This window comes from Corythoichthys intestinalis, chromosome 15 (assembly GCF_030265065.1).
Source record: "Corythoichthys intestinalis isolate RoL2023-P3 chromosome 15, ASM3026506v1, whole genome shotgun sequence".
In the NCBI taxonomy this organism is placed as follows: domain Eukaryota; kingdom Metazoa; phylum Chordata; class Actinopteri; order Syngnathiformes; family Syngnathidae; genus Corythoichthys; species Corythoichthys intestinalis.
The window spans coordinates 40,413,094-40,432,043 of record NC_080409.1 but is presented as its reverse complement, the minus strand read 5'-3'; the positions used below and the strand labels follow the sequence as shown (position 1 = coordinate 40,432,043).

General features: G+C 38.6%; 1 protein-coding gene across 1 annotated transcript; it reads left to right on the top strand.

The window, feature by feature from the left end:
- Positions 1-3,562: 3,562 nt before the first annotated feature.
- fhl5 (four and a half LIM domains 5) lies at positions 3,563-17,395 on the top strand. The gene is made up of 5 exons (XM_057860388.1): positions 3,563-3,878; positions 6,774-6,948; positions 11,155-11,324; positions 14,547-14,733; positions 16,648-17,395. The coding sequence occupies exons 1-5, from the start codon at positions 3,717-3,719 to the stop codon at positions 16,797-16,799; spliced, it is 846 nt and encodes a 281-aa protein (XP_057716371.1). The 5' UTR covers positions 3,563-3,716; the 3' UTR covers positions 16,800-17,395.
- The last annotated feature ends 1,555 nt before the right edge of the window (positions 17,396-18,950 follow it).

Genomic DNA, 18,950 nt, shown 5'->3' with positions numbered 1-18,950 from the left:
TTAAAGCGATCCATGGATAGAAAGACTTGTAGTTCTTAAAAGATAAATGTTAGTACAAGTTATAGAAGTTTTATATTAAAACCCCTCTTAATGTTTTCGTTTTAATACAATTTGTAAAACTTTCAATCAAAAAATAAACTAGTAGCCGGCCATTGTTGATGTCAACAATTACACAATGCTCATGGGTGCTGAAGCCCTTAAAATCAGTCGCACCCAAGCGCCAGCAGAGGGCGACAAAAAAACACAAGTAACAAGTTGGCATTGCACTGTGCTGTCATTTTAATCTGTGTGAGCGGGGCATCTGCGTTAATTGAGTCAAATATTTTAACGTGATTGATTTAAAAAATTAATTACCGCCCGTTAACGCGATAATTTTGACAGCCCTAGTTTTAATTAATGCCAACGAAAAACAAAGCAACAACAAAACGACTGGGGTATCCATAAACTCTTAACAAACAAAAGTCAGGCTAACAAATCAACTTACTTTCAAAGCAGGACGAAGAACACGAGGAGCTGGGGAAAATACGCTGACATGAACATGAACGTGATTGACATTGACAATGACGCAACAAGGAGTGAAAAGAAACTGGGTGCTTATGTACACACACGCAGACGCGGGGTAACGAGACAACGAGGAACAGTTTGGTAACACAGGAGGATGCAGGTAGGAGGATACACTGGGAGCAGGCACAACAGGTGAAATCAATGGGCAATCACTGGGACAAGTCACACTAGGAGAAAACCAACACAAAACCTAACAGTTTTGTTTAATACAGGGGTGTCCAAACCTTTTGCAAAGGGGGCCAGATTTGGTGTGGTAAAAATGTGGGGGGCCGACCTTGGCTGACGTCCTTTACGTAGAACAATATATATAAGCAAATTTTAGCAAGCCATTCTGTGTGTCACATTTGCTTTATTTATTTATTTTTTTAGTTCTGAAACGATTAATCGATTAACTCGAGTATTCGATTAAAGAAAAAAGATACGAATTAAATTTTGCTGCTTCAAGTATTCGTTTAATTAAAGTGATACACTGCCCTCTAGTCTGCCTCATTTCACATGGCTGAATCCAGCTGCTCCCTGTTTAGACCAACATAAGCCAAGTTTTTGTTTGAGTCAGTTTTTTAAATGCATTCATAATTTAGTTTATTGGTATATTTAGCAGTTTTTTTTTTTTTTGGTGGGAATATGTGTCTGAACCATTTCAAGAGCATTGTATTAAAAAAAAAAAAAAGTGTCAGCGTTTTATAGCATTTAAGCTAGCAGACTTTTGCTATGTAAGTTTAAGGCTCAGCTCAGGTATTTTAATTTTTCATGATCTTTATCCGATTACTTGATTATTCAAACTAACTAGTTCATCGATTAATCAACTACTAAAATAATCAATAGCTGCAGCCCTAATTTTTTTAAATTAACAATTTCAACAATCTCGCAACTAGCCTTTGTGGCGTTCTCTTTCGACTCTCGGGCTCTTGCGAAATACTGCTGCTGTAAAATTAAACTAGCTTCAAGCTGCTTCAATTTCTCGCTACGTATCTTCCCTGTAATCTTTTCGTACATGGCAGCATGTCTTGTTTGGTAATATCGCCCAGAGGTTGCGCTAGACTTTTTCGTTGTCTGTCATTTTGGCTGACAGGGTCATAAAAATCTGGTCATAATCTATTTTTACCCGTCACTTAAAATGTTAAAATGACTATATCTTGATGCAGTCACTATATGTATATACACAATAATACAATAATACTTTATAATATAAAGTAACTAACATTAGTGCAGTCATGGATTACAGTAAGCAGGCCAGTACTGTGTTTCCATATATATTTTTATTATATTATGTATATACAGGAGATATATATATATACCTTCCATGATACTAATACATTTAATAATAATAAAATATATAATTCCATTATATATATATATATTATATATATATATATATACACATATATATATATATATATATTTTTTATTTATCATTAATATTAAATAAAAATGCACGTTGATACGACGCACATAAAGGCAACTTCCAATTTTTTAAAAAATCGTTAGAAAGTTGTATGGACTTACAATCCGCTAGCTTGTTGTTTCCTGTTGTCTTCCAAAATACACCTGGGTGACGGCGCGTCAAGTTTTCGTTCATAGCCAACGTGCTACCGTTGTATGGGAGCTCAGCTTAGCAAAAATAGTACACACAGTGGTGGCACCCTCCATATTTTCCTTGAAATAATTTCAGGCTCTGGCTAGTCTGGTCCGCTTTTTTGGCTTTATGCCGCTTTCACCGTGTTACCAATTCTGCCCTTCTTGGTAATTGGCGGCATTTTCAACTGCTCGCCGCAGTGAGGAGGCGTTTTCAACTGCTCGCCGCAGTGAGGAGTGAACCGGCGATTCACTTGATTCATTGTCATCCTTCACTGCACCAGTCCCTCTTTTTTCACCTCTTTTATCAACACCATCATCGTTTTGGGGCTTCTTGAAGAAACTTCGGACACTCAGTTGCCTTGACATTTTTCTGAGTAAGGCCAACGACGTCATGCATCAAGAGAGACAATAGCTAATTAATATGCTCACTCGCCACCCTGTGGTCTGGGGTGTTAATTGCAACCTGTCAAAATGACAGATGGACTTCAGTTTTTTCCGTCACCGTTGTAAAAAAACGGTCAACGACGGAAAATATTCGGTTAGCGCGACCCCTGATATCGCCTCACATTGAACTCTTTAAAAACAGCGACTATCTCTTTGCAAATGAGGCAGACACAGTTGTTGCATTTTTTAGTGAAGAAATAGTCTAATTTCCACCTATCCTTCAAGCGTCGGCCGTCGCAATCAACTTTTTTTTTTTGTTGTTGATTGTCGCCATTTTAGAAAATTGGGAGTAAAGGGTCACACGGGGTAATGTTGCTCAGAGTGCTGCTGTTTAGTTGGTAAATGAGGAGCAGCATTTAGTGTGTAAGCTACTTCATATGCTGGTAGCAGGACTGCTGACCAATTTATTAAGTCTGTGTGCGGGCCAGACGTTAATGATTATTATGACTGAGGCTGGGGGCCGGATGAAATTTGACCAGGGGCCGCATTTGGCCCCCGGGCCGGACTTTGGACATGACTGGTTTAATAATAAGTAAACTTTCTCATTTTTTGCTGTTAAAACTCCTTTTTTAAATTTTTGAACATTAACCCATGTTCTACTGGCAATTACTCAAGAAAAGGGTAGCACGGTACCACCCTACATCATACGGAATGATTGGATAAATCTGGTGTGGAAGAACCCTCAAACAGCTTTTGGGGAACAATGATGGTGAGTGTACATGTAGTAAACTGTTTTAGCCTTCATATCCATATTTTGTTGTGCCTTTGTCCTCACTAGTGTTGAATTGACTTCCAAGCTTTTCCTACCGCTGGGCCTTCTTTTCTGGTCTCGAGTTGAAAAGGCTTAGTGATGTGCTGGACATCGGCTCCCTTAAAAGGTGCAGAATGATGCGGCAGGGTACATGAGCCCTCCCCCGGAGATTACGGCTAATAAGAGAGGCAGTATTTATAGAAGACACCCCCAGGCTCGGTGGATACCCCTTAATCCGTGCCTCACCCCTTTTACTTATACCGCCTGAATCAGGAGCTCCTCACCGCTCAGCCTCATTACTGCTGCCTATTCTTTAAGTGCCGCAACCTCTTTCTTTTCTAACCTCTCCGTTGCTTTAAAACCAATATCAGTAGCAAGCATGTCTACCAACGAGCGCTTCGACTGCCATTACTGCAAAGACTCCCTCCTGGGGAAGAAGTACATCATGAAAGAGGACACACAATATTGCACTAAGTGCTACGAAAGCCTGTTTGCCAACTGCTGCCAGAGCTGCTCCAAGCCCATTGGCTCCAACTCCAAGGTAGGCACTCAGCATGGAAATGATTTCAAAACTTTGTGGTTTTCCAGTTATAAGCCGTCACTCGGTTGATAATAAGGCGTTGAGCAATATCCAAAGAATGTTGGAAAAAAAGTTATCTTTTGGGGTGCTGCAATGATTACATGTCATTTCCATTAAATTCGGTGGGGGAGGTTACTATAAGAGATGAGGGATTTGAGTTATGACAGGTTGAATTAAAATAGTCATATATATAAATAGTCATAAGTCAAGGCACAAATGAGAAAAAAAATGTTTTTAAAATTTCCGTTATGGGACCAATCAAGAGTATCTTATCTTTAATATGTTATTACACAGTAATAACTGATAGACAAAAAATCATTAGGCATGAACAGAAAGAGTTACTAATTACTTGCCAAATAGTGAGACTTATTACAAAGTAATAAATCATTCAAGAGCGGCACAACATTCATCTACGGCTTGACAAATAGTGAGTCCATAGATACTACACTAAATTATTACTACACTTAAATAGCATTAACAAACATGGCAAAAAGTAATCCCGCTGTTGCCAAATTAACTATAAGAAGTCAAAATATTTTTGCCCTTGACTTGATAGTGCAACCTGTCCATTAGAAGTCATTACAGTGATCCTTCGTTTTTCACGGTTAATGGGGGCCAAAACCCGCCGTGAAAAGTGAAAAACCGCATTTTTTTTGTGTGTGTGTGTGTGTGTGTGTTCAATGTATTGATTCAGATTTAGCATTGAAAAGAGATACATATAAGACGTTTTTTTGACTTTTCCCCCAAAGTATAATTAAAAAAAAAAAATAAGTAAAAAAAAAAAATATATATATATATATATATATATATTATATTATATTATATACATATATTATATATATATGTGTGTGTATATATATATTATATATATATATGTGTGTGTGTGTATATATATATATATATATTAGGGGTGTCAAATGATTAAAATTTTTAATCGAGTTAATTACAGCTTAAAATTAATTAATCGTAATTAATCGCAATTAATCGCAATTCAAACCATCTATAAAATATGCCATATTTTTCTGTAAATTATTGTTGGAATGGAAAGATAAGACACAAGATGGATATATACATTCAACATACCGTACTTAAGTACTGTATTTCTTTATTATAACAATAAATCAACAAGATGGCATTAACATTCTGTTAAAGCGATCCATGGATAGAAAGACTTGTAGTTCTTAAAAGATAAATGTTAGTACAAGTTATAGAAATTTTATATTAAAACCCCTCTTCATGTTTTCGTTTTAATAAAATTTGTAAAATTTTCAATTAAAAAATAAACTAGTAGCCCGTTATTGTTGATGTCAATAATTACTTACACAATGCTCATGGGTGCTGAAACCTATAAAATCAGTCGCACCCAAGCGCCAGCAGAGGGCGGCAAAACTCCGAAAAAAAGTACAGCTTTGACTGTGCTGTCATTTTAATCTGTTTGAGCAGGGCATTTGTGCGTTAATTGCATCAAATATTTTCATGTGATTAATTTAAAAAATGAATTACCGCCCGTTAACGCGATAATTTTGACAGCCCTAATATGTATATATATATATATATATATATATATATATATATATATATATATATATATATATATATATATATATATATATACATACACATATGGCAGAAAACACAGACAAGAATGAAAAAGTAGTTTCTGCTCTTGCACTCCTCTTTAAAAGAAACTACTGTATTTTAAGCCAAAACAACTGTTGTGTTTGATAGACTATTATGTCTATATCCTGCCATAGCAGATTCATGGCACATTAAGCCCCCAAACTATTTTTAATTTGTCCGTTTTACCCTGACAACCCCAGTTCACAGATGCCGTGCAACCGCTTTTGTTTCAACCCAGCCATAAAACGAAGTTAGTTAATTATATTTATTATTCAAAATGTCTGTCGTTTTTAGCTTAGAATCATTAGTTGATGTCTCATATTTCGTTTAAAAAAAAAAACGACTTTAAAAGATGATTCACTCACATCTTTTAAACTTTTTAAAAAATTATGTCACAATGAAAAAAATGTTGTCTGTAAATAAGTCACGGATATCTACCCCATAACTATTGCTTGATTGTATTTTTTTTGTCACTGTCGCATTTTCTCCGATATGTTAGATGATAAATAATAGATCCAAACAAAGAAAGATTGAAAAAAAAAAAACGTTTAAAAGGGTAATGTATGAAAAAGAAAATCTCGACCACTCCTTGATGTCTGCGATTTCTGCATCGCGACCCTTGTTATATTACCATGTTTCACCCATAAAATCCCCCAAAAATCCAGCTGTGGCCATTCACAGCTGTGTCTTGACACTCACATGGAGTTTTTGGATCGAAACAAGGTAAGTAAGCGATAATATCTCGTTAAAGTCATGGCGTCTGTAATTCTGCTCTTGCGTGCTCTCACCTCCAGATAGGGTTTTGCTATTTAAACTTTTTTTTTTTTAAATGCCATCCTGTTCAAATTTTTTCTTCTCCCAGAAAATTGAGATTTTAAGCTTTCCAATGATTTATCACACATGCATATCGGACGATTTTCAAATTTGGCAAATTGGGGGTATCGGGGCGGAACTTTAAGTCACCTGAGTGTTTTCCGCTATATATATGGCGGACCCACTCAGATTTCATCGATGATTAAATCGTTTGATTGATGTAAAACTTTCTATACAGTTAGTCATTAGTTGGGAACAGTGAGAACGATGTCTTGTAGAATTGTAACTTTATGATATTGCACTGCAACATTAAAAACAAACGACGGCTTGCCAAATAGTGATCGCCTTTATATGTTATAATATTGAAAAATATCTAATACAATGTGATCTCTCTCTTACTGAACTGCCCATTGGTGTGACCAGGACCTGTCCTACAAGGACCGCCACTGGCACGAGGAATGCTTCAAGTGCGCAAAATGCAGCCGCTCCCTTGTGGAGAAGGCCTTCGCCGCCAAGGACGAGTTGATGCTTTGCACTGAGTGCTACGCCCATGACTACTCTTCCAAGTGCGCCACCTGCAAGAAGACGGTCATGCCAGGTACGCGTACCCTAGAAAAAATGCACATGCACTATTTTAACTTTTAAATAGTTGTGTTTTTCATTCTATGTACACATTAGCTTTGTGTTTTTACAAATTAGTGAATCCATTGTTGTATTTAACATGTAAGAGTAAATTAAAACACTTATGAATGAGCATATAGGCAACGTGATTTTAACTTTTAAATAGGTGTTTTTCATTGTATTTGCACATTAGCTTTGTGTTTTTACAATTTACTGAAGTATTAATTATAGTGGGGCAAATAAGTATTTAGTCAATCACCAATCGTGCAAGTTCTCCTACTTGAAAATATTCTAGAGGCCTGTAATTGTCAACATGGGTAAACCTCAACCATGAGAGACAGAATGTGGAAAAAAAAACAGAAAATCACATTGTTTGATTTTTAAAGAATTTATTTTCAAACTAGAGTGGAAAATAAGTATTTGGTCACCTACAAACAAGCAAGATTTCTAACTTCTTCTAACGAGGTCTAACGAGGCTCCACTCGTTACCTGTATGAATGGCACCTGTTTTAACTCATTATCGGTATAAAAGACACCTGTCCACAATCTCAGTCAGACAGACTCCAAACTCCACTATGGCCAAGACCAAAGAGCTGTCGAAGGACACCAGAGACAAAATTGTAGACCTGCACCAGGCTGCGAAGACTGAATCTGCATTAGGTGAATCTGCATTCTTTACACCGCTTGGTGTAAAGAAATCAACTGTGGGAGTAATTATTAGAAAATGGAAGACATACAAGACCACTGATTATCTCCCTCGAGCTGGGGCTCTATGCAAGATCTCACCCCATGGCGTCAAAATGATAACAACAACGGTGAGCAAAAATCCCAGAACCACACGGGGGAACATAGTGAATGACCTACAGAGAGCTGGGACCACAGTAACAAAGGCTACCATCAGTAACACAATGTGCCGCCAGGTACTCAAATCCTGCACTGCCAGACGTGTCCCCCTGCTGAAGCCATTACACGTCCAGGACCGTCTGCGGTTCGCTAGAGAGCATTTGGATGATCCAGAAGAGGACTGGGAGAATGTGTTATGGTCAGATGAAACCAAAATAGAACTTTTTGGTAGAAACACAGGTTCTCGAGTTTGGAGGAGAAAGAATACTGAATTGCATCCGAAGAACACCATACCCACTGTGAAGCATGGGGGTGGAAACATCATGCTTTGGGGCTGTTTTTCTGTAAAGGGACCAGGACGACTGATCTGTGTAAAGGAAAGAATGAATAGGGCCATGTATCGAGAGATTTTGAATAAAAATCTCCTTCCATCAGCAAGGGCATTGAAGTTGAGACGTGGCTGGGTCTTTCAGCATGACAATGATCCCAAACGCACAGCCAGGGCAACAAAGGAGTGGCGTCGTAAGAAGCATTTCAAGGTCCTGGAATGGCCTAGCCAGTCTCCAGATTTCAATCCCATAGAAAATCTGTGGAGGGAGTTGAAAAGTCCGTGTTGCCCAACGACAGCCCCAAAACATCACTGCTCTAGAGGAGATCTGCATGGAGGAATGGGCAAAAATACCAGCAACAGTGTGTGAAAAGCTTGTGAAGAGTTACAGAAAACGTCTGGCCTCCGTTATTGCCAACAAAGGGTACATAACAAAGTATTGAGATGAACTTTAGGTATTGACCAAATACTTATTTTCCACAATGATTTGCAAATAAATTCTTTAAAAATCAAACAATGTGATTTTCTGTTGTTGTTATTTTTTTCCACATTCTGTCTCTCATGGTTGAGGTTTACCCATGTTGACAATTACAGGCCTCTCTAATATTTTCAAGTGGGAGAACTTGCACAATTAGTGGTTGACTAAATACTTATTTGCCCCACTGTATGTAAGAGAGTCAATTAATACTCTGATGAAAAAGCTCTGCTTGATATACAGTCCCTGACAAAAGTCTTGTCGCTTATCCATTTTGTAGAAGCAATTGCTAATAACCTGACTTTTAATTATTCAATTGGTTTCAGAAACGGCTCATATGAAAGCTAAGACCCTCCCAAATGATGATACAAAAAATATATTTGTTTCACTGAAAAAAGATTTATCATTTAATGAAGACATAAAGGTCAAATTTTGGCAAGACAAAAGTTTTGCCGCCTACAGAAAGTAGTGTGAAAATTGAACAAAAAATGTACTTCAAATATAAAAATATGTTACATAACATTCGCGAATTAAGTAGTGGTGCTGTGAGATCCAAATTGAATATTTTTTATGACTTCCATGGGCTTGAAGGACTGCATCCATGCGGTCCGGCAAGGTTTCATACAATTTATTGATGAAGTCAACAGGAACATCAAAGAAAGCAGTCTTGCATGCCTCCCAGAGTTCATCAGAATTCTTGGGTTTCGTCTTCCATGCTTCCTCTTTCATCCTACCCCAGACATGCTCAATGATGTTCATGTCTGGTGAATGGGCTGGCCAGTCCTGGTGGATCTTCTTTGCCTTGAGGAACTTTGAGGTAGAGATCGAAGTATGCGATGGAGCACCATCCTGCTGCAGAATTTGTCGCTTTTTATGGTTAGGAATGTAAGAGGCAGCTAAGATTTGTTGATATTTCAGACTATTTATATTGCCTTCCACCCTGGAGATCTCTCACACACCCCATACTGGATGTAACCCCAGACCATGATTTTGCCACCACCAAAGTTCACTGTTTTCTGAGTGAATCTCTGATCCATGCTGGCTCCAGTAGGTCTCCTGCAATATTTTTGGCGACTGTTGTGTAATTCAATGGAAGATTCATCTGCAAAATCCACCGTTTGCCACTTTTCCAGCATCCATCCTTTTGACAGGCTGTGGGACTTGGCAAATGCCACACGTTTTTTTTTTAATCGTCTGCACCCTGAGAGATCTGCAAGAATGTTGATGAACTCCGGGATGCATGCAACACTGCTTTTTTTTGATATTCCTGATGACTTCATCAATAAATTGTAAGAATCCTTGCCGAACCGCATGGATGCGTCCTTCAAGCCAGTGGAAGTCATACAAAATATTAAATTTGGATGTCACAGCACCAATACTTAATTCACTTATGTTATGTAATATATTTTTGTATTTGAAGTACATTTTTTTGCTCAATTTTCACACTACTTTCTGTAGGCAACAAAACTTTTGTCTTGTCAAAATTTGACCTTTATGTCTTCATTAAATGACAAGTCTTTTTTCAGTGAAACAAATATACTGTATCATTGAACATTCAACATCATTTAGGAGGGTCTCAGCTTTCATATTCGCCATTTCTGAAACCAATTGAATAATTAAAAGTCAGGTTATTAGCAATTGTTTCTACAAAATGGATAAGCGACAAAACTTTTGTCAGGTACTGTAGACATAATAATAATTGTGATTGCACAAATTGTATGACTTTTTTCCCTATGAGTTTGCCATACACAACAAAATCTGTCGAGTTTAATTTATGGCGTCAAATATTTTTGAGTTGATCGGTGTTGATTTGGGTGTTGTTTTAAGACTAGCAGTGTTAAGATCGCTCTTGGCACAATGTCAATTAAGTGAGTTGAACACCCCCTGGTGGATTTCGATGTAGTTGCAGAGTTATCAGCCGCACCCAGTTTAGGTGCGTGTGTCAGAAAACAAAGCATTTGCAAAGACTTGTGGGTGAAGTGACACCACAACTGTAAGTAGTGTTGTCTGTAAATAGGTGGAGTGTGTTCGGTTGAAAAAAACACATTGTAGTAAGCCTGATTTATATGCTTGCTTAAGGGGTACAAAGTGTCTTTGATACCTCTCGCGAGTTCAACAGTAGGGCACAATTGCCAGTTAGGCCCATTTTACCAAAACTTACTTAAATCAATTAGGCATTTGTCATTTAACAACATAACTCAATAGTTGCTTAAAGCAGTTGTGTGTAACCACTTAAAAAAGGGTTCTTACAAAAATACTATGTTTCATTTGTTTGAGTGTACTGCCATCCCAACCCATTCCGAATTCTGATTACGGACAGCTTGCACTACTATATCGTTCGTCACCAGCTATCTTCATGCCTAGAGGGCGCAAGATGTTCCCACGAACGCAAAATACGTCGACCCCTCATATATAACTGGAACGTAATACCAGAGATCTATGCGCTTGATCCCTTCCCCTCTTTCCTTCCAAGACAAACATAAGCATTAGCTCGTTCCAGGCGTAACTATTTTGAGTGCCTCTTCACCCTGTGTCAGGTTCCCGCAAAATGGAGTACAAGGGCAACAGTTGGCATGAGACCTGCTTCTTGTGCCACCGCTGCCAGCAGCCCATCGGAACAAAGTCCTTCATCCCCAAGGACGACGGCTACTATTGTGTGGGTTGCTTTGAGAAGCAGTTTGCCTACCAGTGTTGCGCATGTAAGAAGGTGAGTTACCTAGGTGTATAATGTTCCATCAAGGGCGTAGGTTTTCATAGGGACAGTAGGGCCATAACACAACCAACTTTTCAGGATGCTCAAATTGTCCCCACCAACTTTTAAGCAACCATAGTTGCATTATATAATGACTTCAGTAATATAGAGAATTTAGCTTGTCCTCCCATATGTTGCAAGTATAGAATTGAACCTACCATTAGTAGGTAAATGAATTATTTTAATGTTAGGGTTTAGGGTTAGGTTAGGCTAACTCTAACCCTAAGCCTATGTTCAGACTTAAATTTACCCCTTTTCACTTGCTGAATGTGTTAGTTCATTTTTTCCCTCCTCGATTGCAAATTTGATTGGCTGATGACATGACACCACCTCCCCATTCCCTTTCACAAACACAACAGCAATCACAGCCCCGGCAGAAATACATGTCGACAACATGCCTCCTCCTCTGCCCCCTTCAAAGAGGAGGGATATTAGAAGTTTTTTTTCCAGCCAGCAGCCACAGCAAAAATGTAAAAAGACGTCAATGTTGTGAAAATGGGAAACACACACCACTAGTTTTGCTACTGAAAGTCCGACATGCATCAGAGTTAGCAGAACAAATTGTGTGAAATGGCAAACCTGCAAAACTTGAGTAGGAAGCTGCTTAGAGAGAAGTGTCCTCATGTATGTGTTTTCTACTGTTAATGTTAAACTGTGAGAAATGTAGTTAACAGAGGTTTACCACCTACTCCGCAATTTTCATTTTTATTCTATTTCTGTGGTCTTAACGCAGCCCAAAGGAGCTTTAATTTTTTTGATGAGTTTGGCTGTGCTTGTGGACAAAACCAGTAGTGTTTTACCTGAAGGAAGGCTCCATTTTTATTTACGTTATTCCCTGACTAAGAAGTTTTTCTCAGTTACATTGAGGGGCCGTTTACATGGTGACTTTTCGAGAATACGAAAAATTTCAAATTTGCATTTGCGTCTCCATTCGAACAATGTCGCAATTCCGCACGAAAATGATGTAGTATTCCTGCCAGGTCCTAGGGGGCAGTGCAGATTTACAGTGCGACAGAGAATGATGCACTTTGATTATACCAAGCACATACCTGTTAAGTTGTAGAAATTGCAAATAGGGAGATTTCTGTTTGCCAACCCCGATGACGCGCGCGCGCGCGACAATCGCTAAGACAAAATGCAACTACTTTTTTTCAAGTTCATTTTGGTCACAACACTTGTGTAAAAATTAACTACACTGTCAAAGAACCTCTTTTTGGTGGCATCAGAGATAGTCTTCAACTTGCTCCATGTATTGTCTGGCATCATGTGATACTGCTATGTTGCCTGTGTCATGCCAGTTCTCCTTGTTCCTGTAATCAACATCTAGGATATCCTCAGCTTTCCTGATCACATCCATTTGCACAAATTTGGACATCAGCTTCCTCAGCAGCCTCTTCATCTCATCAACCATCACTCCAATTAGGGTTTCGTCAGACTAAATCAGCAAGATTAAAAACATTAATTACATCATTTAGAAAATTAATCATATTTGTTTTTAAAAGTATCTTTGTCATGGCAGTTTTTTAATTGTATTGTAACCTAAAATTGAAACTTTATATTTTTTGTTTCAGCACAGTAATAATGATATAATGTAATAAAGTGTATAGTATACACTTTAGCTTTAGCATAATAGCAAATCTAAATGATTAAACTTCAAGTAAGTAACGATATGCTTTCTCACTTAAATTCATATATTGTGGGGGTAGGACCGCAGTGGTTTAATATTCCATGATGTTTGATCCACGAAAACACAGAGTAAAGCAGCGACTTCTTCCTCATCGTTCTCCCATCATTAGCTCTAATGCTATTAGCATTAGGCTAGTTAGCTATCGCTGGCAGGTAAGACTTACGGCAATTACGTTGACGAACGTGGTTTTTCCCGAATACTGGAGGCCGACCAGGGTCAGCTCCATCTCCTCCTTCCAAAATAAAGACTTGAACCAGTCTAAAAGCCGGTTTATTAGTGCCAGCATCTTGGGAAGTCGGTGGTGCTTCGCCTCTTCCCTCCCTGTCAGATGATTGGTTGGGCTTTTCCAGCTCTGAAGGGGAGTGAGGGCAGGGAAGTCGGAGACGGCCAGGCTATTCGTTGTTGGTCACTTTCGGAATCGGGCCGAATGGTATCGTTACAAAACGGTGACAAACAAAAACATAAAAAAAAAAAAAAAAAATTGACATTTTTGGAAAATCGGGAGATTTGGCTTTCTAATCGTGAAGCGTGAGCATTGGGGTCAAAATCAGGAGTCTCCCGACCAAAACGTGAAACTTAACAGGTCTGCAAGCACCCTCAGCCCAGAAAAAAATATGCCCGCCCACTCGAAGCAATGGCATTTTTCTTTTGTTCAAAAAGGCACAAAAATGGAAACATTCAACATATTTAATTTAAAAAACATTATTAAAACAGTAAATTAAAGTCGATATTCCGCCAGATTTGCTGTTTTTAATGTTTAGCAGCACCGCTGCGCAAGCCCAATGTGACGTGTACGAGTGCTGACGTTATCGGCGCGGTCTTGCCTCGGGAGCCTGTGATATGCATGCCGAGGAAGCCCCCCTCAATCCCCCGCAATCGGATTCTTCCACTTTGGAGGCAGGATTCATAATTTTTTGTCTTCGCCGACACCATATGCATGTAGGCGAGTCCGCTACTAAGTCATTGCGTCTTTGCGTCGCAGAGTCGCCATGTAAACTGCCCCTTAATTTCTTTATTTAGATGGACAATGTTATGAAGTCAAGTGTTTATTTTTTGCATTCCTGGGTTGTTCAGAGATTATTAACAAGTTTGTATTTATTGTGTATGTTGTTATAATTTAAATTTGCTAATAAAATCCAGATTTTTCTGGAAGTTTTCAACATGTTTCTTTAGTAGTTTTTGAAAAAAAAGGTTTGAATCGAACGGTGTATCACCTGAACCAACACACATGAAAGTTAGTATGAGTAATTATTATGCAATGATCGTTTAGCTTGTCAATGTATAAGGTTCATATTCTTGAGAAATGTAGCCCTGACCAATTTCACTCAATCTGTTGGGGCTTATTAATACACCGTGTATTAGTGTACGTGTAGGTTATGCTGTTATATCGTCCCTACCAATGTTGAGACCAAGCCTACGCCCTTGTGTTCCATCTCATTTTCTCTTGGAAATACAAAGACAATTGTATGAGAGTGCACGATTTTCACCAGGCCATCACCACGGGCGGCGTGACATACCAGGACAAGCCGTGGCACCGCGAGTGCTTCCTGTGCATCGGCTGCAGGAAGCAGCTGTCGGGCCAGCGCTTCACCTCCAGGGAAAATTACCCGTACTGCCTGGAGTGCTTCAGTGAGCTCTATGCCAAGAAGTGCGTGGGTTGCACCAAGCCCATCACCAGTAAGCAACCATTTATTTACCTCTCATTGCACCTCAAAGTCATGATACCAGGGTACAGAAAACTATCATTTAAGCGACGCAGAAGACTGTTTCGGAGGCGGTCTATCGGACTGTTGATGCCGTCACATTACGAATTCTAGCCTCGGGTGGAAGCCAGCAAGCTGTGGCCTAGCTTCAAACTGGCGTCGCGCACTGTGTCCAGCGTTTTGTCTGACTTCTGCAAAGAATTACAATTCTCATTGCAAATCGCTCACACGTAACACCACAAACTGTAGCTGTAAACGTAATAACAAATGCAGACACAAACATATATTATCTGAAACAACTTGCAGTGTTATTTGGGCCAAACCAGAGTGCAGCTATCCTTTATTCATGCCAGACGTCTGAGTCCCCTTCTCACTCATACAAGGCGACAGTCCAGCCAGACCCGGCGTTGCCACCAGAGGGCAGTCTTTCCTCCATCATTAAACAAAAAGCAATGCTTTTTGACTTGTATTTATTCATTATTTTATTATTATTCGTTATTTTTTAGATTTAGCAGCATTTAAAAAGTTGATTCGGGTCACGTCTCCAGCATAGGAACGGAACTCGTTCTTAACCCGGGGACTACCTGTATTGTTTTATAGAAAACAGCTATAAAAAGTATGTATGTGTAATAGGGCTGTCAAAATGATCGCCTTAACAGGCGGTAATTAATTTTTTTAATTAATCACGTTAAAATATTTGACGCAATTAACGCACATGCCCTGCTCAAACAGATTAAAATGACAGTGTCATGTCCATTTGTTACTTGTGTTTTTTTGTATTTTGTCGCCCTCTGCTGGCGCTTGGGTGCGACTGATTTTATGGCACCATCCATGAGCATTGTGTAATTATTGACGTCAACAATGGCGAGCTATTAGTTTATTTTTTTTGTTTGAAAATGTTACAAATTTTATTAAAACGAAAACATTAAGAGGGGTTTTAGTATAACATTTCCTTAACTTGTACTAACATTTATCTTTTAAGAACTACAAGTCTTTCTATCCATGGATCGCTTTAACAGAATGTTAATAATGTTAATGCCATCTTGTTGATTTATTGTTATACTAAACAAATACAGTACTCATGCACAGTATGTTGAATGTATATACCCGTCTTGTCTTATCTTTCCATTCCAACAATAATTTACAGAAAAATATGGCATATCTTACAGATGGTTTGAATTGCGATTAATTAATTTTTAAGCTGTGATTAACACGATTAAAAATTTTAATCGTTTGACAGCCCTAATGTGTAACCATGCTGATGGTGGTGGTATCACCAAGCTCCCTTTCTCATCCCCTCTCTCTCCAACGAGGGTTTGAATCCGCATTGTTGGCAGTTAGGCATGCTGATTCCTGAGCTAAGAGTCCAATCTACTTTCAGCAACTGGAACCCTCTTTTAAGTTGTCAGGGAGTGAGAAGGTTTTCCTAAACTTCTGTATGTACAGGGTTAGTTTTCAATGGGTCTTTAGTCAGCACGCTCAACTGCCAGAATGACTGTGTGCGTTCGAATCCCGGTTAGAAATGTGGAGAACAAGAAAAGGAGCACAGGTCACCACCACCACTACAAAACTGATTACAGTATAAAAACAATCCACATTTTTTTCTACTATGATTTTAAGTCAAAAAAAAAAAACTTCACGGTTAATGTATCAAAACACCTTTTTACGTGTAAATTACTGTTTTTTTTTGTTTTGTTTTGTTTTGTTTTTTTACAGTAACATTCTGGCAACCACCGCTCCCAGTATCTGACCGAAATTCAACATTTTTTGGGTTTATTTTTTGACAATGTACCATTGGAAGAAATTTCACTGCAGGGTTTAAGGAGGGTAGCAGAAAAATCAATTCTGGAATGACCCAAGCGTTTTTTGTTTTTTTTTTCCCGCTCAGGTCTGGCCGGGGCTAAATACATATCGTTTGAGGAGCGTCAGTGGCACAGCGAGTGCTTCACATGTGGGCAGTGCTCCGTGTCTCTGGTGGGCCGAGGCTTTCTCACCCAGCGTGACAACATCCTGTGCACCGACTGTGGACGCGAGAAGTGACACGCCACGCTATATGTAGCATCGAGCTCATGTTTACAAAAGAGAGTTAAAACAAAGATGAAGCAAAGTGTCTTTGTAGAACCCCTTTAAGGCTTCTTGTCACTTTGACACTAGATTTTAGTTGCACAGGCAAGTCATTCTTTTCATTATCACTGTCAAAGTGTTCACATACTTAATCTGCTATACCCTACCTACAGTACCTGTAGACCTACGCATCCTACCAACAATACTATACCCTTCTTACCTAGCAACCAACTCTACACGATCTAGTTTACATTTGTCGACCAACGTCTGACTTTCCAGTACTGCCTTTTATTTTAAACCTACTTACTGGCATGCCCACTCTTCTCTACCAACTATATTATACCCTGTACGTTTCTGACGTAGCCTATGGTGTACCTACTCAGCCATCCATACTTCATTAATTTTTCTGGATTTGTCTGCTTCTATTGTTAGATTAGATTGTTTAAGGGAAAAAAAACTATATGACAGCATCTCAACATCAGATTTTGAGCTTATTTGTTCACATTTCTGTATAAACAATACTGACACTGAATGGGGAAGGCCAAAGTTGTTGAATAAAAGAAAGCTATATGATTGCCACTCAATGTCTGTCATTTAAATCTGTGTTCAGTGAGGGTTTATGGCATGTTTCAAGGAACAACGTATCTATTTTTTTTTTTTTTTTCAAAAGAAATGAAGTGTTGTTAATTTTACTTAAAAAAAAAAAAAAAATAATAATAATAATTAGTTGAGGTTACAAATTATTTCTCCCCAAAAGTAATTGCGTTACTTACCGTAATTTTCGCACTATAAAGCGCACCTGACTATAACCCGCCACCCACCAAATTTTACACAAAAACTGCATTTGTTCATAAATAAGCCGGACTGGACTATAAGCCGCAGTTGTCCTCACTGGATTGGTTTGACAGCGGCATTATACAACTGTCATGAGCCCAAATGAACCACCATGAAGCTTTGACCCAATTGGCTGCAAAGCTTCAATAAGCTTCATTTGGCCATCACTGCTCCCTTGGGGGAGAGAGTCAACCTCTGCTGTGAACACTGTTGTTGTCCAACATGCCTCCTAGCATGCATTGCAGCACTACGGATGTAAATAACAATCAAAATTCATGTTCAGTGCTAATTATTTCTTCAGTTACTGTTCCAGTTGTTTTAATAATTGGAAGTAATGGTATTTGGTAACACTTAATTTGACAGCTGCGTCATAAGACCATCATAATTAAGACATGACACTGTCATGAGCATTAATGTATATTTATATATGTTATATGTTATTTAGTGTTATCGGGCAAATTATGTCACTTTTGAGTGGATGTAAAAGATCAGAGGGGGATAGAAATGGAGTTAGTGACATAATTTGCCGGATGACACTTAGTGACATCTGTCATAAGCATTCAGTATGCCTTATGACGCCGCTGTCAAATAAAGTGTTATCTATTAACCCAAATAAAGCAACAAATAAGCCGCACTGGACTACAAGCCGCAGGATTCAAAATGAAGGGAAAAAGTAGCGGCTTATAGTCCAAAAATTACGGTACTCAGCAAAGTAACTGATGTTACTTGTCATGTTCTACACGTTATTGCATTACACATTCTATAAAATCTTTCACATAGATGTTTATACTAACTGAATTGAGCTTATTTTTTTCACCCCTCCTCCAAAAAAAACGTAGGTCCAACTTTTGACGTTTTTAAAAAAATGCTCCCTACAGTATATAACAGTGTAACGGTATACAAACTTTACCTTTCAAATATTGTGAGAGATAAAAAAGCCTTTTTTTTCCCTGTTGTACTGAGCCATGACTTGTGTGTATCATCACACCCCTAATATATACTGTAAACAGTGATCCCTCGCTACTTCGCACTTCAAACTTCGCGCCCTCTGTCCACCTAGGATTATTTCTAATTAAAAAGATAAGTAAATAGAGAGCCGATCGCATAGTCTCACTCTCGTTCCCTTCCTGTTCTTACTTCATCAGGCAGGCAGTGCACATGTACTTGAGTTGCTTATTAAAGTTAACGATGATTGACAGATGAATGTGTTTGATCTTGCCAGAGTCACGAACTTCAAAAGCGCCGCATGCGTCAATCATCGTTTAACCATAGTTTAACTTGTTGAACAGTTGC